We start from the raw sequence: 21,302 nt of genomic DNA, 5'->3' as shown, positions 1-21,302 counted from the left end.
GTTTGGACAATATTATTGTTGTGTATTAACTTAGATAAACTTGCTTTCCAAATCAGGTTGATGCTATCATGCTTTAAATACATAGTTCAAATTTTAATCTTTCTATTCTCAAAATGTTTACAGCCTTTGAAGGTAGTAGACCCTGATCATCCACTTGCAGCACTAGTGCGCAAAGCGCAATCAGATAATAACTCATCTACACCACAGTCAACAGATGGGGCAGCTGTACAGACATCACAAGCAGAATATTCTTCTGATTGTAAGTGCATTGTGATTAGGCAGCTGGTGATGTGTTGTGATGAATTGTATGTAGATGCTGGTGGGAAGAAAATACATTAGCTTCATACTTGGTCATTCATAACTGGTATTTCTTCTTCTTCAATCTCCTGAATTGTTGAAAGTGCATTCTTCCCAAGTATCTGTCGAATTGTTAGCTGCTTAGGAAAAACAGAAATGGGGTGGAGGGGGTGGGCAGGCAGGAGGCCAAGTCTCCAGTCTCTGAGAATGGTTAGCACAATACCTTTAATATTTTTTGATAACTTCCATCAGTTTCTATTAATGAAGCTTAACGAATGCCTTCACTGTTGAGTATAAATCTGTCCTATAAAGTAATTAATGAGATTCCCCTAAAAAAAAGCTTACTATATTAAGCAAAATGCAGATGGAGAAGAAAAATCTGCAAAGGTAAAATAGTGTAAATTGAAGAATCTTGCTGAAGTGATAAAACCAGGTTTTAGTAGAATATTCTGTTCTAAAGCTGGAATTAGTTTTATGGTAAATAAGTCTTTTATTATACAGCCAATTCCCATGATTTTTCACTATTTTGCCTTTTATTTTGTGTACCAGTGCAATGCTATATGTAGAAAACGTGTAACGTAGAATAAAATTAAGGAATATGCAAGATTCATGGTTAAAAATTGATCTTTTAAAATTACAGAACTCACTACAATATCTGAGAGGGAGTACTAACTTTTAAGTTCCATAGCTACAGAGGGCCATCCTTTAAAAAGGATTTGTTACTCTGTTGGTTTTTTCCTTAAAAGAAAAGTGGTAACATATTTACATTGTGAGTGAGTGATGTGGACAGTTGTGTGGTCAACTGCTTTTTCTGTGTCTGATAGTGAAATACCAAGACTTTCTCCTATCTCCAAATTATTATTAAATCTTTAATCTTGGATTTCTCTTGAACCATTTCAGATAAATGTAAATACTGTCCTGTGTATAACTTCTTTTAAGAATCAACCTTGCTATGGAATCTTTAGCACCTTTATCTTAAATTTTGTGGATGTCTCTGGTTTCCATTATCTTTGAAGCTGCTTAAAGCAATTAAGCAGCTTCACTGTAACTTCTGTTAATCAAAAAGGTGAAGTCAAACTTATTTGGGTTTATATGCCTCTGACTTTTCAAATTTCAGGATTCTGAAAGTCCTTGTTTCCTTAAGTATAGAAATGAAACTTGGCCTTTCATTTATGGGACTTATAATTTGATATTATTGAGCTATAAGAAAAGTTACACTGCAGTGCTCGCTACCGTAGGGTTTCAGGATATTATAAATTTGTTGGTAATGAGTAGTGTTAATTCAAGGTGGTGGTGGTGGTGGTGGTGGTTTTGTTTTTGTAGTAAAGTTGTTGCAGTATATAAATATCACCTTAAGATTACAGGCGTCAGGGTGTAATATGTGGAGAGGAATATGCATGGAAGTAATTTTTATTTAAAAGTGAACCTTGAGAGAATCTTAACAAAACTGAAATAATGTTTCTGTGGAGAAAGTGGAAAATTACTGGTTATTTCAAGAAAGACTATACTCAGAATAAGTATCTCCAGAATAATGCTTGTCAGTTTTCTGATTACTTTTGTCAGACTTAAATCTGAATGTATATGATGCAAACTGGGAGGTTATAATTTACTAGCAACACAAGTTAAGTTTGTAGTTTCTCTCCCTGTCTTTAAAACTTAACAGACCTTTATTCTGCTCTCCTTATAGATAACTTATTCTTAGAAGAAAGTAAATACTGCCACACAGGAATGCTTAGGAAACTTTTAAGAGGATAATTCATTATAAACTAATGCACTGATTAAGCTTTGCCTCCAGAAATGTAAACTCTTACTGTAAATCCTTTGAAATATTTTACCTGAATGCTTTAGTTTGTACGTCTTTCTGCAGAAAATCTTTGTATTTACAAGAAGTAACTGCTGTTTAAAAGCATTAAGCTTATTAAAGTATTATAATGTATTGTTCTTAAAGAAAGCAAGCCATATGCCTTTGCACTCTCAAGAAATACATATTTAGAACTGGAGAAGCCTCTAGTGTGGAAAACTTGCTTAGATTGGTTGTTCATTGTATTGGTGTTAAATTACAAAACTTGTCTACTTTTTGAGGTTTCAGTAAGTAGGTATATGTGTATGATGATGTAGTGGTTTAATAGTGATGCTAGTAGTTTAATTTCTTGATGTTAATTTTGTATATATGCACATTTTTTTCTTAATGCGTGCATAGTTTTACCTGAGTTAAACTGCCAGAGGTGAATTGTATTAAGAGGAATGATTTCATATTAGGTCATTTTTTAATAGACCTTCTCTGGTTCACTTCATTCATTCATTGTTACCTATTTGGTTTCTAGCTGACCTTTAGTATGTTCTGATTATGTCCCTTAATCTACATATTTCTTATTCATTCTAAGTGTTTTAATATGAGCATTTGTCGTTGTCTTTGGGTTTTTTACACAAGAAAATAGACACCATTTCTTGGTGTGTTGTGTGAATCTGCATTCTCAATGTGTTTGTACTAATGCAATATCGTTCTTTTTAATTGGGTCTTTTTCTTCTAATTAGAACATGGTTCTTAAATATGTCTTTTTATAGCAACTGTGGCAGCCATGTATTACAGTTACTATATGCTACCTGATGGAACCTATTGCCTCGCACCTCCACCTCCAGGAATAGATGTTGCCACCTACTACAATGCATTGCCTGCAGGGGTGACTGTATCAAGCACTACAGGGGTAGCAACAGTACCTCCACCCCCTGGTACAACACCTCCACCTCCCCCAGACACAACCGATAGTAGCAATGGGTTGTCTTCTGCCACAACATCTACAAGGTACCGCATATAGATTTGCTTGTTGGTTGGAGGGGTGTCTTTGCTGCTCTTCAGTATCGAGTGTTTAGTAAGGGTGCTGTTATTGGTGATTCCTCAGTAGCGTTCGCCAGTGGTTATACAGCTCTGATTCCCTCCACTTTGGTCTTTGATACTGTACATGGTTATTGTTACTCAGCTACTATGAAGTCTTTGCATGATGGAAAATCAAGTAATTTTAACTGCATAATGAACCCAGAAAGCAAACTTCTAAGTAACATATTTTTTTTGTTAAAGCAAGTGTCTGAAAAATATTTGTGTTCTGTTTATAAAATTTACATACTTCTGATGTTTTCAGCACAATTGCTCCAGTGGTTGCCATTATACCTCCACCCCCAGATATCCAACCTGTTATTGATAAGCTAGCTGAGTATGTTGCTAGGAATGGAATAAAATTTGAAACCAGTGTTCGTGCCAAGAATGATCTCAGGTAAGAGAAGACATTATTTTAACTTCTATTTTTAAAGCTGAGGTTTTCATTTGAAAAGATTATTACCGGGACATGTGGGTCTCAAGAAGAGGAGTACTGTCTTTTTTTCTTCTTTTTTTTTAATTGAAATTCAGGGACCTGTTTAATGGTACTTCCAAAGCGTTATTGCCCAAATCCTCAAAACAACCAATATAAACAAAAGCGTCTCTTAGAAAGCCTGCTCTGAATGCATATCCTCTGGAAGTTTAGGCATAAGTTACAATGCTTCCAAACATAAAATAGTGTACCATTTGCTAAAGAAAATTAGATGGCCAAGGGTTGTTGGTATTTGTTATGCTCTTGTGCATTTTCATATATTCAGTTTTCTTTTAACAGATTTGAGTTCCTGCAACCATGGCACCAGTATAATGCTTACTATGAATTTAAAAAACAGTTCTTCCTTCAAAAAGAGAGCAACGACAACTGTCAGGTATGTGTGCATTTGTGTTTGTAATATATGTGTATACACTGTTAGTGAGAAAAGGACTTGATTATCTGTTGTGTTACCATGAGAGGTTTTAAAAATGCACCACTGAATTAAGGAGAAATTGTTCAGGAAAAAATGTGAATGCTTTTTTGTTGTTGTTGCTCTTTAGTTTTGTTTAATATTTAAGTAAGGATATATGAGGTGGTGTGATATTTAGTTCTTGCTTTTTAGTATAAGTCACTCACTGTGGTTGTAATACAAAACGGCAACCTGAAAATCTTTCTGCTTTCTTACAAGGGAATGTATGCTTTGTGGAAGTTTAGAGCTTTGTAGGATTAGGATTAGTGTTATGTTGTTGGAAAGGTTAGTTATAGCTTTTTAACAACCTTACCTTCTCATATGCCTTGTGGTTCTTAGTAGAACAGTAGCACAGTAGATTGACTACTTTTCTGAGATGCCTTTTTCTGAGGGAGGTTTTATTAAAGAAGACTCCTGTCGTGATTGACTGAAAAAATATTGGAGCTTTAAAATCTTACATCAGTTTCCTACGTGGTTTGCTGCTTTTAGTCCATTTTATTAGAAGATGATACCCAGATTTAGCATCCTTGTTTTTAACTAGTCTCATTTGATTGTTCTTTTGCTGAAAAGAAAATTGCAAATGGTATCAGAAATACATTATCTGATGTTAACTTTTCATGGGAAAGAGCTATTTTTTTTTTAGGCCCTATGTCATTTGTCATCTCAAGGCTTAGATTGGGGAACCTTAAACTGAAGAAAGGTAGGCCTGTGGGTAAACTCCTCAAAATCGCTTTGTGGAAAATGAAGGAATTCAATACTAGTTGCTGTTTGAAACACTTGTCTCTAATATTTTAATAGTGAAAAATGTTTTGAAAACACTGTTTTTAAAGATAAGCTGTGGTAAATGTGATCTTACTCAGTTGATAAATTACAAACAAAATTGTCCTGTACCACAATGCTGACTGTTATTCTGTAATTTCTTATTTGCCAACCAGTGAGTTGAATTCATGATACTTATCAGAATTATTGAGGACTTGTTAACATTTATTTTGGGGGGAAATTGTACATTAACCAAAGTGTAATAAATTAATTTTAAATTTTCAAATGCATACAGCTAAGAAGCAAGCAGAAACTGGTTTAACTCCCTTGAGGTCACATGTAGCAATACATATTTTCCTACTGCATGGTTAGATAGAGAACGCCACTGTCTTTAATTTTTCTAGAATAATGATTTCAATATTATTTTTATGCTTTAGTAATGTACATATAGGCAACTAATGCAATTGATTGTTCTCCTTTTGGCCATTAAAGTTAATAAGAAATGGTGCTAGTGGCTTCAGTAAATACAGGATGAAGTCCTTGATTTCCTTGTGTTTTTACCCTTCGAGGATTTTCAGAAATTAGTTCTGTTGGTCAGGGAATGGCTGCAGGGAGCGATGAAAGGATGTCTTCAATACTGGTATTTCAACGTTAAGTATACTTAGCAGCAACCAGTGGAAAGCAAACAAACTATTTATTGAGAAGTTCGTTTAAATGTTGTATTACTTTATGTAATCACCATGTAAAGTTCTTTAATGTTCTGCTATGTCCACCTTTACAGCCTTCATACTGTGAGTTTAGAGTTCATCTTGAATGATTCAGTCATGTAATTCTTTACTGTTCTGAAAATCTCAGTACATCTGAGTGTATCAATTTCATGCCACAAAAACCTTTGATAGGCCCAACATTTTTCAGCAGAATGTTGAAACAAATCAAGCATATTAACCTGTGTTGATCCCTGTAAAACCTGATTTTATATAGACGGTGTTGTGCAATTGCACATTAGGAAAAATATGTCGTAAGTTTTCATTCTGTGATTTTAACTTTAATGGATTTTGTCCTAGACCCTGGAGATCAAGACCTATATACTTTCAGGGTCTAATTTTAAAAATACATTTTTTAAAACAGTTGTTGGCAAAAGTGTACCAGCTGAAGAACGTTTTCTTTGCTGTAAAATAACAACACATTCTTATTGTAGGTCTGTAGTTTTTGCAGCCTGTGGGTTTACATGAAGCAGTGCATTATTTATAAGAAGCAGACTTTGGGGCATGAGTGCTTATTGATGTAAAACTAGCTTTTAGTGATTTTTGAAATGGCTGACAAAATTACAGCTCCACAGACACTGCAATAATTCTTTCATGAACTACCCAGTTCGTAAGCTTGCATGTTTCTTTTGAAAAGGGAGTATCTTCATCTGAAGATGTTCCAGCAGATACTGCCGGTGATACACCAAGTGAGACTCAATTTGCAGATGAACATGCACCTGAAGATGCATCTGAGCCAAGTGCTAAGGGAGTTTCAGGAACTAAAAAGGATGTTCCTCCTTCTAAAACTGTCAGTGATGGTAAACTGGTGAAAGGTATGTTAGCATGATTTGTTGGGTATGAAAATTTTTGTTAGCACTTAAAAAAGAAAAAAAGGTGGGGAGAAAGGCAGGGGGAAGGTAAGGAAAAGAATTTTATCATGCAAAAAATATTTTCACTGGAAGCATCAAAACCCAACTGAAGTAATTTGATTGCTTTCATATTTCTTTCTTATCAGACTGTCAGGTATTTATGGTCTGACAGAATAAATTGCTTTATTTCAGTTTTGTGCAAAGTTGAAGGCTTTCATCAGTGACCCCAGTAGATTCCTATTTTTGTCATTTTAAACTTGACAGTTACAAGCTCTGTGCAAGAAAGAGGTTATTCCTTCTGAATAAAAGCAGTAGTCTTATTTGAAACCATGCATATGGAGGAAGTACGCTAGGCTTATTATTCAGTTGCTTAGTCTTCCTGTGTTGGATGTTAGTCATTCTGTAAAAAAGACCATTTTTGTGTCCGAGTGGAATATTTTTCCTCTTGTAGCCATGGCAGCAGAGGGACAAAATGGGAGGATCTCTTGGAAGCCTGTCAAACAAAGTCAGCTAAAATACTCTTAGTGTCCTGAGTTGGAGAAGCAATTATTTATACTTGGGAACCACCTTCCTAGTGTATGGGGAAAAGATACCCTAAAATTTCTTATTCTCAATAAAAACTAGAAACTTAAATCTTTTCACTAGAACTGAAAGCCACTGGTAAAAAAAAAAAAAAGAAACAGGAAAAACACTCTTGACCTGTGTTCCCATGGATAGGTACTGCCTTCCTGCCACTTCAGTGGCTTTCTGAATTGCTGATAAGTTTATCCCCTGTGGTTCCCTGGAATTCTCTCCTGCTCCTCACTGCAATTTCTTTCCCTCCATGGGCTGCAAGCTCCAAGCTCATTGCCATTGTTGCCTGGCTGTCCATACTCTGCAGTTTCTTCTCTGGGCAGCTTGAGTGGCTTCCCCAGGGAAGGAGCAATCTTCCCTATCTTCAAAGATGCCCTATTAAGATAATGTAATATGCAATAGAAAATTATATCATTTCTTCTTGTTGTGTTATTAATAAACAACACACTGGAGCCCGTGCTTTAATAATAATAATCTGCTCAAATTTAGATGATGGAATGTAACCAGTGAGTCATTTCATGACAATCCTATTTCTATAAACCTATTTTCATTTCCTCTAATATGGTACAAATCTCACTTTCTTGTAACCTAAATACAGTACTTGGCTGCAAGACAGACATAACATCCACACTAGATTTTTCTTCTGCCTCTGAGGGAGTAAAATCCCATTTTAGGATTTGTTTTGTCATATGAAGAAGTTGGAAAATCACTATTATAGTATCTCTTTTCTTGGAATTCTGGAGTTCTTAATTTCTGAGCCTATTTCTTTACCCCAGAATTACAAGATGCAAAGCTTATATTTTATAAGCCTTGGTATGTAATTTAATTACGGTATTTAAATTTCCCTGACTGAAATCTTTTAGGATATATATGCAAAAGACATCCTGAGAAAGATAAATGTTGCAGCAGACCATATGGTTGTAGGTTGCATTGCTTGAGATGTGTGAGAAATTCCACTCTTTATTCTTAGAAGTTGCATTTTGGATAAATGGATTAGAGATTACTTCCCCGTTTTGTTTTCAAAAAATGTTTCAAGGAAAATTCTGTGAGGCAAAAAGATTATTTCAGACTTAAATATTTTATATATTAGCTATGCTTAATATTTTTTTGAACATCCATTAATACAACCTAGCTTGAAATATCCATAATTTTCTTTTTGTTGTGGTATTCAGTGTTTCTTACAGGCATCCTTTTTCCTTTTGAGTGTGCTGGCATGAGCGTGGTGTGCTGTCCTTTTGTGTTAGAATAGTAGGGGCTGCTTGGAAGGAATAGTTGACCACCAATCTTGCTACAGCAAGACTAGCTAAGACATTTGGGGAAAAGTACTTAGCTTTTGCCTTTTTATCTCCTGTAATAAAATGTTGTTAACTCCCTAAAGTAATTAATTTTCATATAGATGGAAATGAGTCTTTAAATACTGTTCTGTGAGCCTGCCAAATGCTATTGTTGTGCAAAACATCTATTTAACTTAAAGGAAACATAAGGGACTGTTTCCTACTGTCGTGTGTCAGATAGGAGCCTGAACACAGAGTGTTTTCATCCTAGGCCTGAATGAGTAGATTGTTCATTTGGGAAAAGAAATACTGAAACTAAAATTTATTTGGGACAGAATATGAAATTATTTATTTTATCTTAGGAAATGTAATTCCAGAGGTGGTTTGGAGTACCTTTCTTTATCCCTAATGGTACTGAAGTACTAGAAAAAGACTTCGAAATAAATCTTTACAGGGCAAATGAAGTTTCCAACATTTGTTTAAAGAAAAAAAGCTTGTGTTGTCCTTTTCCCCAGAATAATTAGCATAACATAAGGATGATATGAGTTTCTTTTGTGTGTGTGTGTGGTGTAGTCTGCATGGGTAATGGATAAGGTCAAGAAATTAAACCTGTTTTCTACTGTAGTCTAATGATGTGTACATTCTTACCCATTCATTCACAGCATCATTTGCTCCAATAAGCTTTGCAATTAAGGCCAAAGAAAATGACCTTCTTCCTTTGGAGAAGAACCGTGTTAAATTAGATGATGACAGTGATGAGGAGGAAGAAGAGGGCAAGGAAGGCCAAGAGAATGCTAATAGTGCTTCAAACCATACTCCGACTGTTACCACTCCTTGTACTGCTGCTGAGGAGAAAAAACCTCAACTTACACAGGAGGAGCTGGAAGCTAAACAAGGTATCCCATGTTACACAGCAAACAAAGTGAAAGATTTGAGTCCTTCAGGCAAACTACAAAACTGTCACGTAAATAAGTATGGCATTTTAGCTATTTTGAATCTTCACTATGTCACATGGACAGGAATTGGAATTCTTTTCTTTTCCCACAATTTCCTGCTTATTGTTAAGCATGAAATCTTCCTTGGTTGCTCAGCTAAAATCAAACTCACAACACACCAGAGTTGAGTACTTTGCCCTAATGCATGATCTTTCAGAATTTTATTGTGTTTTTCCATTACAACCTCAGAGTAAAACACTAAACTTCTGGTTTCCAGATTGCATTAACAGAGCCCAGAAAAAGGCATGGCCATTTCTCATTTTCTTCAGAGAACAATGAAATGCTTCAAGCTATTTTTCAGTTGTATAGCATTCCCATATAGACCAATATCAACTTGTTGATGTGGGCAGAAGGGTATGCTCTGTGATTTTGAATGAAAGCATATTTTAAAGGGATCAAATTTACCCCATTCCTCCCCAAGGCTGTGTAACAGCAGAGAGTGTATAATAAAGTGGAGGCATTGTCAGTGTTCACCAGCTTAAAAAATTATTTCTCTTCCAATATGAGTATACCACAGGTATTTCATTTTTCATCTTCAAAATATTTTGGTATTTTGCTCCTAAGTAGCAGTTCCTTTTGTGAACTTTAGTAGCACAGGGTATGCTATGGTGATACAAATCTAAAGCAAATACAAAATACTTTGTATGTTAATAAAAATAAAGTGTAAAACATGTTGGGGAAAAAACTGTGAGTTGGAAAAACTGTGCAAATGTTTTGTCTTGTACATACACAGAACACAAAAGTAGAAGTGTAAGATGGAAAAATTAGACAAAGTATCAGTTAGGTGCATAGTTAAAGAAACTGGCTTACTCTTTCTGTAATCACATAACAATAACTGTTGGTTGTAACAATGGTGAAACAGTTTCTGCAAATTTCTGGAGCAGCCCTTGTGTAAACATTTTAAGATGTATGTGAATAGGGCTGGAAAACGTAAGGTAAGGATCAGATCTGTGGAAAGAGCAAAATGGAGAGTTTGCATCACTCTTAACAAGCACAAGAAAAAGCTTCTGAATATACCATGCTACTTTCTGTAGATAGCTTTTGTAAATAGAAAAGGACAAGTATCCTGGATTTTCAGGATTGGATTTTCATGTAATTTTCTTTAAGCTTAAAAATGTTTACTTCATCAGTACTGCTTTTCATGAAGCAAGTGATGTATCTGTGAATTAAGATCTTTGAACGGATGTACTACAAAGGTTTGAGAATGATTGGAGGGCTGTTTGGTGGGGGGTGGAGGGTGTTTAAGGAAACCCAAGTTCCCCAAGCATGTCTCACTCTACACTTCGCGCTTAATTGTCCTTCTTAGCAAAACAGAAACTAGAGGATAGATTAGCAGCTGCAGCAAGAGAGAAGCTTGCACAGGCCTCCAAAGAATCAAAAGAAAAGCAGCTACAAGCAGAGCGCAAGAGGAAAGCTGCACTGTTCTTGCAGACCCTGAAGAACCCTCTGGCAGAGGCAGAATCTGAGAAAATTGAAGAGAATTCCTTCAGTAACGAGGTAAGCAGGAAATAAATTTCTCGTTACCATAAAGCTAGCAGAAAACTTAGCTATGGAGCGTGAATCTGACAGTAGGTTATGAAGCTGACTGAAGAGATGGAAACTTTTCTAAATGGGGAGAAATTCGAATTTTAAACACTTAAATCTTTTTTTCAGTCATTTTACATATGTGTGTCATCTGTTATTAAAGATCTGGTAGAGAAATAACAATGGATAATTCAGAGGTTAGTTAGCTAGTTAGAGAATGGGAAGCTCTCTAAGTTGAGCTTGCAAGTTTAACTCTGTACTAGTGAGTGGTCCATGAATTAGAATACGTATCTTTCAAGAGTATCTGGATATCTGTTTTGATACTTACTTAATGTGCATGTTGATGTCTTTGAGTTCAGAAAAAAATCACAGGCAACTGAGCTTTAGGACTTATTTTGCACCTGTTTTGCTGGATTTTGTTGTTTGGTTGGGATTTTGTTTGGGTTTGTTTTTTTTTTAATTAAACTGGCATGAAACTGAGGGGAATAATTAGTGAGCTCATCTGTGTGATTTAAGGTTTATAGCTGTACATCCTTAATCAAGAAAACAAATACATAGGTGGGAGAAAACTAGGCTATATACTCGTTGCACTCCATCATCTTAATGTTAGTTGTGTATTTCATGTAAACTCCTTGAAAGCTTAGAATGCTAGGATGCTTTTTTCTCTTTTAGGCCCAAGTTTAGTGTAGGAGTTATAAAAGATTTTGTTTTATTATAAGGATGTTAATTTTAAAATAAAGCTGAATTTACAGGTAGTGGCACAAAATTCAGACAAATATATGTATGCATGTTATTCACTGGGCATAGGCGATGAAGAGTCAAAACAAGAAACTCACAGTGAAATAACTGAGTGGGCTAATTATACTGCTAGCTGTCTTCCAGAGAACTGGAAGTAGGCACGCTGCCTGTGCCTACTTGATCATGAAGTGACCTAATCCTTTCATTCAATTCAGCAGAATCTCTTATTTTAGAGAGTAGAAGCAAGTATCTTTCTGTAGCAAATCAATTTGGAGTGTTAGTATTCTTGCACTTCTTTCAAAGAACAATTTTTGATAGATGTTAGAAACTGAAATCCTCTGCTTTTTTGTAGACTACTAGGAAATAGTCATGTGGCAGAGGCAAACTGTTTTCCATGTTTCTTCTGCCTTTTAATTCTCTTTTCTGTCTGCATGCATTTTCATTCTTTGGGTAGTCAGCCACCTTAGGTAGTACTATGGTAATAACAGCTTGAGGGTTTTTAGAAGCTCCGAGTGGGTCATCGTGATACTGCACTCTTAGGCCAAATCTAAGAGTAACCTGGATATTGATGACGACCTATTATTAGGTTTTAGGAACACAATAAGATTGCTAGTAAGTTCCCTTGCCATTTGGCTGTTTGTGATAAATTCTAGTAGTTCAGTGCATGGCTATGAAAAATCAGCTATGAATTTCCTTTGGAAACAGTACTCCAAAGACGAGAAACAGGATTTATCTTGCAGAAGTAATTGTGAATCAGTTAGTTGGCATTATCTTCTGGAGTGAAGAGAACTATTACCAGCCAGTCTGTTGACGGGTGGTGATAATAAAAGCATCTTTTTTGGGTAGAGTCTCTAGAAGTCACTTTAATAAGATTTAGAATTTTTGAGTAGGCAAGGGTAAAGCAGAATCTTGGGCCAAAAGACTTTAGTAATTAAACTTCAGTAATGAAATATAAAACCAAACTCTAAAAACCTGTATTGATCAAAGCCACACATTTGCTTTTTTCCCTACTAACAGACAATGCTGTTTAAAATAGCTAAGAAATAATTGTTTCTCGTAAACCCTTTCTGATTTGTGTAAAATAAATACAATTTTAAAAGCCTAAATGAGGGATTTGAATTTATTATATAGGAAAATCCTTCAAGTATTGATTTGTTCCTGCATCGTAATGCTGTCCTGAAGCTTTTCTCTCCATCTGCAGGTTTTGGCAACAGAGTATGTTCTCTATCGAAGAGTCACATTCCTATTTACATTGTGTATTGTCCATTTAAGTTCTTAATTGCTTAACTTCACCCACAGAGGAGATAGGCTATTTTCCTACTTTGTTTCTGTTTGTTCTGTTTTCTTTTCCCTTTGTTCCAGCTTTTTCGCAGAGCCAATCTCCTTCTGCCAGTATAGTGCTTGTCCTAGCTTTAGAAGTAGTAATTTTACTTCCAGGAGTGTCACTCATTTTTATTCAGCCTAAGCATCATTTTATCCATAAGCACATGCCAATCTGGTGTGTTCTTATGCATGCTTGCTAAAAGATGGGGGAGCCTGTGTTTCCAGTACTTGTATGGACACCTCCAGCAAGTCCAGACCATCTCCCTTCATAATGGAAGAAAAACTGTCAAAATCCATTTTCGACAAATTTACCTTTGACATTCGTCTTCACTGCAGTAGTTGTAAACAGCTGTGGGGAAAATGTCGGAATGGGATTTGTTGTAGACTGTGTAGTTTCTGGAAACAACCTAAATAGGGCTGGAAATTTATGCAGCTTAGGGTGTGTTTGCAGGATCCTTCACTAAGCCAGATTGAAACTACTGCATTTGTAAATGCTGCAGGCTTTCTGTGTACATTGCAAATACAAATATTGTTGGGAAGTAGAACCTGTTTCCTCATTTTGAAATTATATTGCTTCCACAAAAGTCAGTAAATCATTCTTGGTTGTACTAATCAAGCAAAACTTAATCTCTGGATACTGACAGAAAATTTCAGGTATTGATTGTTACAGACTTGTTACAAGAATGAATGACACGCCTTTTCATTGTTTCCTTTCCCACAGAAAGAATTCCAGTACCTAACAAGTAATTCGTTGCCCCATTCTTGATTTTTTCCAAATAAATAATAGATTAGCCCTCAAAATGCTTTCAAGAGAACAGGCAATTGGAAGAGATACACCTGTAGTTCAGGTGATCCATATCACCACGGAGTATCAAATATGTGAATTGAGTGTGGTCATATCCCAAAGAGATGCTGTTTGGGATTCTCATTGTTGCTCCTAACAAATTTTCCATGACTGACGTAAATGATCAGTAGTTTTTTCCAGTTGTATATTGAAGAGTGACTGCAAAGAGCCAGTGATAATGCAAAGCTCCCCAGACTTGCAGTTCTGCTCTCCTTCTCAAGGGGATTTGTCAAGGACATAAAAGTTGCTAAGCTGGGGTTTTTTGGTTATTTTTCTTTAAGAGAATGCCTGAAATAAGGAGTAACTCCTCAGTAACAGCTGACCCTCTTTCAGAAGAGCAGATGGGTGTCCTCACTCACATCTGTACTTGCTGAAGTTCTAAGCTGAAATAGCTAAAAAGCAAGTGAACTTTTCAACAAAAACTGCACCCTAATCCCACTTCTCAGTAAACTCATTTGCTAAGAACTTCTTTTTCCTTCTCCCGTATATGTACAGTTTCAGAGAAGGCATCTCTTTTTCACACAGAAAAAAATTCAGTGTATTTAAGAATTTTAAAGTAACCCATTGCTCTGCTTCTTACCAATAGAAATAGTTTGGAGATGCTTTCTTTATAAAAGGGATTATTTAGGATTTCAAATACATATTTAAATGTTACTGGGGTTTTTTTTTTGAAATAAAATTGACTCCTTTATTGGGAATGCTAGTAATGTGTTAATGAGCAGTCTAAAATGCCATAATGTCTTTGGAAGTAATATTCGTCCTAAGTGTAGTTTGCTTATTGACATGCTTGTCTATGTTTATATAGATACATGCATATAGAATTTCATTTTGAAACGTGAATGTTTTTCAGTTTTGTTTGCCTTTCCATTTTGCTGTATTTGAAAAGGCTTCCATCTGTTGCGACGGAGGGAAGACACAGTCACTCAGTATGAGTGATCAGCAGACTTCGTTTATTGTCCCTTACAGTCACCTTTTATGCCTTGTTATAATTAGCTCATACATATTACAAAAGTTAAGCTCATTATTGGTTAGTTGCCTAAATACCAAGCCCACCCCTAGTTTCTCTTCTGTAGTTTTCTGTTCCCACCTGCAACATTCTTTTCCCACCGAAATCTTCCTGTTATTGTGTAACAAGGACAGCCAAAGACAGTGTATTTTTGCTTTACTTCAGATAAGCTGAGAGCAGTGTGCATTTTTGTCCAGCCAGCTGGACTATGTCTATGTGACCCTTTTCAGCTAGCCAGGTATCCACATCCATCTACATTCATTCCAATATGTAATCTGCCTTTTGCTCTACTTGCCTGGTTTGCCTATTGGTAACAGCCCATTTGATTCAAGAAATTTTATTGGAAAAAGATAAGTGAAATCATAGTGTGGATTTGGTAGCCTCTGTTTTCTAAACACTGAGAATATAGTAAATTGCATCATGATGTCTAAATAAGTTTATAAATAAATACGTAGCATGGGGGGGGTTAAGCTCTTTCAGTCATGTTTCAGAAACAAGAAGATGCATTTAAAAACACTGATTGCAATTAAAAAATAGAAATGTGTGTATAAAAAAAGGTTGAGAGAGAGATGTAAATTTAGTTTTGTAGTTGGGTTAATGGTGCTAATTGGGGAAATTTCAGAATTTAAATATTTAAACAGTACTATTTAAATATGAAAGTCCGCAGAAATGTCACTTAATGTATTTCATCTCCTGTTTGGGGGGAAGGAGCATCCAATGAAGAGTCCAGGAAACAAACAATTGATTTACAGCGGCCATAGAGTTAATGTACTTGAATTATTTTTGTAGCTTAAAATGTCTCAAAAAATGGAGTAATGACTGAGATGTGTAATAAAGCATGAAGAGAAGTTGAGAATGTTCGTGGGAGATGCATAATTCCTCTGAAATTGCCCCTGCCTAACAACTATATAAAAACCAGTTGATGCTATTTATGTGTATACACAGTGTATGTTTGTGCTGAAAACCTGCTTATCACACTGCTGTAGAGATGCATTAAATGAGCAAAGCTTTTTTTGAGCTCTGTCAGATTTTCCTGATACCTAGTATTTCTTGAAAGAAGTGCTAGTACTGAGTATATGTTACAACTTTGAACAAAATTGATTCTACTAACTGCATGTAAAGGACAGTCGATACCACAGAACATAGCACTTTTACGATTTTTTGGCTTCAGCTGAATCTTAAAAATAGTCAGATCTACTTTTTCCGTAGCTGAATTATTTCTTTTATATGGTTTTCTGTTTTTCCTTAAAGTGAAATCAAGCAAGAGGAACAAAAGGCTGAAAAATGAGCTCGAGCAATGGAGCAGCACAGCTTTTCATAATTGGCTCCTCACTACTCTTGTATGCATTACAACAGTAGAGTTATGCATCGTATTTCCTCAGCAGTACTTGGAAAGTACGTAGCTTAGTTTCCACATCTGATCAGCTTCCAGTAACATGGTAGTGAAGTCTTTGCTGTTTTTCAGGACGTGGGTAAACAATGACTGAGTGGCACTTCACTTCTTGGTGTTTACATGTGTAATTCACACAGACGCTTTTATAACAAGAAAAATCAGGCCAACTGGCCCATCTGTCAGGCAGTGTCAGTAAAGAGAAATTGCAATTATTCTGCAGTGAACATAGGTTCTTTGTCCTGTAACAGCAAACAACCTGCAGTTCTAACAACTGCAGTTCTTCTAGGTATGCAGAGCTGGGGTACACCAGGTTATCTGGAGTGCTGCATTGAAGTGCTTTTTTATTTTTTAAAAAATAAAGTAAGGCGTTTCATGGTCTGAAATGCAAAGTTCATTCCAAAACTATTAAAATTAATTTAAATTTTAAAATTTAAGATTACACGTATATTTATATATAAGGAGAATAAAGGCTTGTGCATGCTCTTATAGATATTTATCAAAACCTGAATTAAGTAGATTAGACATTGGGAGAGGTCATGTTAAGATGGTATGTTTGTCTTGTTTTACTTATACCCCCACCCAGCTTAATAAAACAAGCATGCTGGCTATTGGCATGAGTTGAATTCTGAATACAAGTGTCACCCTTGGTAGTAGGGCTTGCTACAGCACACTTGGTATGGTAGGCCTGTAACATTTTTCCCAACCTTTTTCAGGAGTCAAAATGTTGTTTGTCTGCAAATCTATCCGTTCAGGACTTTTGATTATCCCTAACCCTGTCCATCTGAGCAGCATTGTTCGTGAGTGCATCGGGGAGCAAAAGGTTGAAAAAGAAAAAGTAAAAGAATCTGTGATGGAGCCCTGGGTCTCCATCTGTGTGCAGCCAAGCCTGACAGATGAAAATTGTCATAGTTCAGTGTCTTGCCTGTGAACACTTGCTTAGTGTTTTTGTTAACAGTGGTTGATAATGGTAGGAGGTTATAGGAGTCTTGCAGAGGGAAGATCTTAAGCTGCCAAATCATTGCTTCCAGCAAAAAGTCTTGGTAAATATAATTTGCCTTGGTAAAGTCCCCTCCCTGCTGCCCTTGTCAAAGGAAGGCCTGCAGACTTCATTTTATGTCAAAGAAACTAGTCATAAATGACCATTAAAGTAATATAACTGATAAAATTTCTCCCAGAATCTACTGGTGCTGATAATACCTGAAAAAAATAGAAGGGGCCAGCACTGGTGACTGGCTAGATGAGGCAGAGTGTATTTGACTTCTTGAAAGTAGTGACTTGATGTAGTGACAAGTGTTCTGCAAGTGTTGTACTGTCCAGGTTTTTTCTGCCAGGCATGATTTAACTAATAACATGTCTCATGGGCTTCTAATACAGATTATTCTGCTAATTCTCTTGTATTTTATCCTATGCCAGAAATGCTTTAGGGGCAATAGTACTTTGATACACATGTAAAAGACAGTTGGTTATACCGAAACTGTTACCGATATAAAACTTAGTATGTGATGTAAACAAGGAGAGAAAGTTGGCATAATAATGCTGCAAAACCAGACAGGCATGTGATTTGAAAGTAGCTCTATTTTAACGGCTTGTCCCAAATGTCACCTGCCGTGTGCCTCTGAATATAAAGATTCTATAGCACAAAACAAAACTTCACTTCTTTTGGCTTTTTCATCTTCCTTGGTTTGAAGCCCTCTTTTGTTATTTGTTTCTTTACATGGCTTGTCTTTGGTTGTTGTGTACGTAACAATTTTTATTTTTATTTCCTGTGGAAAATAGTCTGTTTACAAGTGCAATAGAAGTGTGCCATGTTTAAAAATGAGATGCTATTCAAGTTTTTCCAAGCATAACAGAGTTATGAACAACCGTAGACAATGTACGTCTTCCACACTTACTGTTGTAGTTGATCCTACTATTTTTAGCAGTGGACTGACTGTAGATATTACTGCATGTCTCTCTGGAATAATAATGTTATATTTTATGTTTACATATTTTCTTAATGTTAATTTGTGAGCAAAATGTAATTGTCTGATGAAAACTATCCAATCAGTACTTAATGAAAAAATGCTTTAGAATATTTCAGGACCATTAATTTCTTTACCTTTTTTTTTTCTGAATCCAGGTATCTGTATCTTCTGTTTAGCATGGAAGGGGTGTGTGTGTATGTTTATATTTCCTTTATCTTGCTTTTTCAAAAGGGACAGATAAAAACATAGAACAAAATGTCACATACTAATGTGGCATTTGGGGGGTGGATAGCTTGCTGGCACTTAGAAATTTTTCATTGCAAGAACCCTACTATAAAAATACACTTGAGTTTAATTCCTGATACTGTAATATTTTTATTAATATTTAATAGTGGGGAATAAAGGTAAAAATCAGGAACTGCCATCTTAATTAAGATAGGTGAGGGAGCTAAGAATGTTCTATGCCTCGATTTTTAGTCTTCAGAGTACTCAAGATACAATGCCATGTTGATTGTCCATACACAAACAGATTCACAGCCACTTATTTCTTTACAGTTGGGCGTCCAAAATTGAAAATGCAAAATTCTGACTGTTTTTGGAGTACTTAACACAGTCAGTGTACTGTTAATAGCTGTGTTTCAGTGCAGCAGGTAAACCTTGATGAAACTGTTGAGTCTTATGAGTATTGAGTATTGCATTTGTTCAATAGGAACTTATTCTATACAAAATGTTTTTATCACTTCTGTTTAATCATTTTGGCCCAATTTATTGAGGCTAGGACTGACAAACTTCTGAAAGTGGTAACTGCTCGCTTTGATGTGCAGAGCGATCATACACTTGCATTGCTGGTGGACAGTTGCTTATTAATTCTCAGTCAGGGGATACTTCACCATAAGTTTTGGGGAACCTGCAGTGAAAAAGGTACAGTAGTAGAAAAGAATCTAGGGTATTTTCAGATTTTAATGAAGTAAAAGAATTGTTGATTAACTTCACAGTTCTGACATTCCTCGCTTTCCAATTTTGATCTAACATAAGATTCAAATTACTGCAAAATTCAGCTGTTCAGAACAGAAGAAATACTACCCAGTTGTAAAAGTGTTAGTAACATTATTGATAATGTTCTTTACCAGTAGATTTTGTTTGTACTAGGAACAGTGCTAGTGTTTTGTTCTGTTGCAATAAGCGCCTTTTGGTTCCCTTCTCATGTTGGCTTTGTATTGCTTAAGTAGTGTAACCTCAGAATACCCAGTCTGTGTTCTGGTCTTAAGAATACTGCAAATATGCAAAGGTCTTGTGATGAACTGAAGTGCTCGTTTCTGTGCTCATAAAGCTATAATTTCTTTATGATACTGAGCTCTTTCCTAACCCATTCCTGCTAAACAAGTTGTTGAATCATTTTTGTTTTCCAAAAAGGTATCTCTGAAACATTTTTTTATACCAAGTGTTTACTGTAGGAAGCATTATTTTAGGCAGATTTGCTTCAGTCATGCAGATAAAGTGTTGAAGAGCAACTCTGTCAGTGAAATTGTCTGCCACTGTAACATTTAATAAGGGCCAAAAAAATTGTGGTGTTACCCAAAATGGACAAGGAAGTGAGATTAAGTGAATGCTTCCTGAACGTTTGCAGTGTAAGTCCTTAGAAGAGCTCTCAAAAAATTTAAATCTCTCATCCTTTGAGATGCATAATAAAATTCATCAGGTAACCAGTTTGTTACCGTGCTTTCTAAGACTGTTCTACTGTCCTGCAGATTTGCAAAGCCAGGCCAGTTTTGGAAATGCTGAATAATCTGTCAGTATCTGCTTGCTTTGATTTCACCACCACCACTCTACCCACACACCCACTCCCGCATTCTTGCTTCCAGTTTTAGTTCCCATTACCTTAGTTTGCCTAGATCAGCTTTCACTAGTGAAAACACAAACCCCTGACAGCTGCTTCTATTTGCCAGATGCTAAGACAGGGGGTTTGTTTTTTTCAAATTATTTTTGTTCAGCAGCATTACTTGCACACCCAGAAATTTTCTTTGTGGCCTGGTAACTTGTGGGCGTTGAGTTCTTTCACTGAGCTCTGTGCTGTGCTCTGATGGTGAATCAGGTCATTTTGCTGATGATTTTTTTTTTTTTCTTGAAGGCAACCAGGGTTGCCACTGAGGGAATCAGCGCATTTGTTCACAGTTGCGTTGTGCCCTGACAACGATCAGCTGAGCTGCTGGTTTGCAGTGGTGCATTGCGTAGGTTCAGATGGATAGGTGACGTCTCCCTGTGTGTTAGCTGTTGTATTGCACTCCAGAGCCTACATGCTCACCTAGGGGTAGCTAAAATTACTTCTGTATGGCTTTCCAAACATGATTCATTAGTAACCTGAAGCAGTGGTGTCTGAATCTACAGCCAGCCAGCCTGCAGCTGTGCTTTTCTCAGAGGTGTCTGGACAGCACTGTCACCCCTTGGTGTAAGCATCCTGAAAGTCAAGGGGAGTCCACGGTTCAGCATCCAGTGCTTTTCGTGGATACGTAGAGGGGCTTAGCATTGTGGGGTTCTTCATTCTGGTTTCTGAGAGCACCTCTGTGTGAACTCAAAGTGTGTCATTCATATATTAACTTGCTTTTTGGCAGTGGTATGACAGCTTGTATTTTATGCGGCCAAATGAACTTGGGTGGTGAAAACCAATTCCCCCCCACGCCTTGTTCTCTTCTTAACTCTACTTTGCCTATAGCTCCTTTGTTTCAAGCTGTTAGAGGAGTCTACTTCAAGGCAAACCAGTCTGTTACATATTCAGTAGTGTTCAAAGCCAAGACTAAGATACTGTATAAAGAGATGAATAACATTGTCAAGGAGCAAAAGTCAGCTGCAGTGGTCTTTTAGCAAACTCCAAAGTTTGGGCATGCGTTGTCTGTAATTAAATGTGGATTGTGAAGTTAGTGAGATTGGAAATGGACCTCTGGTAAACCAGTCACTCAAATGATTGTGCTATAAAGTGTTTATAATCCTTGAAGCAAAGGTACTGCTTTATTGCTACTTTTGTAAATACTGCAATAGCATTTATCAGTTAAAGCTCAGAAAAGAACTATGGTGCTCTAACTTGAAGCAAAGCTAGATTTCCAGTTATTCAAATGTGGTCAGTTACTGCCTCGACATATTCACAGTAGGAGATGGGTAAAAAGAAAGGAAAAGATAACCTGAAACAACC

The 21,302-nt window shown here is 36.3% G+C and overlaps 1 protein-coding gene across 4 annotated transcripts in view; it reads left to right on the top strand.

Moving 5' to 3' along the window:
- The window catches only part of LOC119143050 (splicing factor SWAP), a 49,363-nt gene that overhangs the window by 11,544 nt on the left and 16,517 nt on the right, over positions 1–21,302 (top strand). For all 4 annotated transcript variants that reach the window (XM_037376835.1, XM_037376844.1, XM_037376852.1 and 1 more), the window contains exons 7-13: positions 124–259; positions 2,863–3,100; positions 3,435–3,566; positions 3,942–4,035; positions 6,271–6,448; positions 8,994–9,227; positions 10,633–10,823. In XM_037376835.1, coding sequence (XP_037232732.1) covers positions 124–259; positions 2,863–3,100; positions 3,435–3,566; positions 3,942–4,035; positions 6,271–6,448; positions 8,994–9,227; positions 10,633–10,823 — 1,203 coding nt within the window. The remainder of the gene's footprint in view (positions 1–123; positions 260–2,862; positions 3,101–3,434; positions 3,567–3,941; positions 4,036–6,270; positions 6,449–8,993; positions 9,228–10,632; positions 10,824–21,302) is intronic.

This window comes from Falco rusticolus, chromosome 1 (genome assembly GCF_015220075.1).
Source record: "Falco rusticolus isolate bFalRus1 chromosome 1, bFalRus1.pri, whole genome shotgun sequence".
Classification (NCBI taxonomy): Eukaryota; Metazoa; Chordata; class Aves; order Falconiformes; family Falconidae; genus Falco; species Falco rusticolus.
The sequence above is the reverse complement of the archived record's forward strand: the minus strand, read 5'-3'. Positions and strand labels throughout refer to the sequence as shown.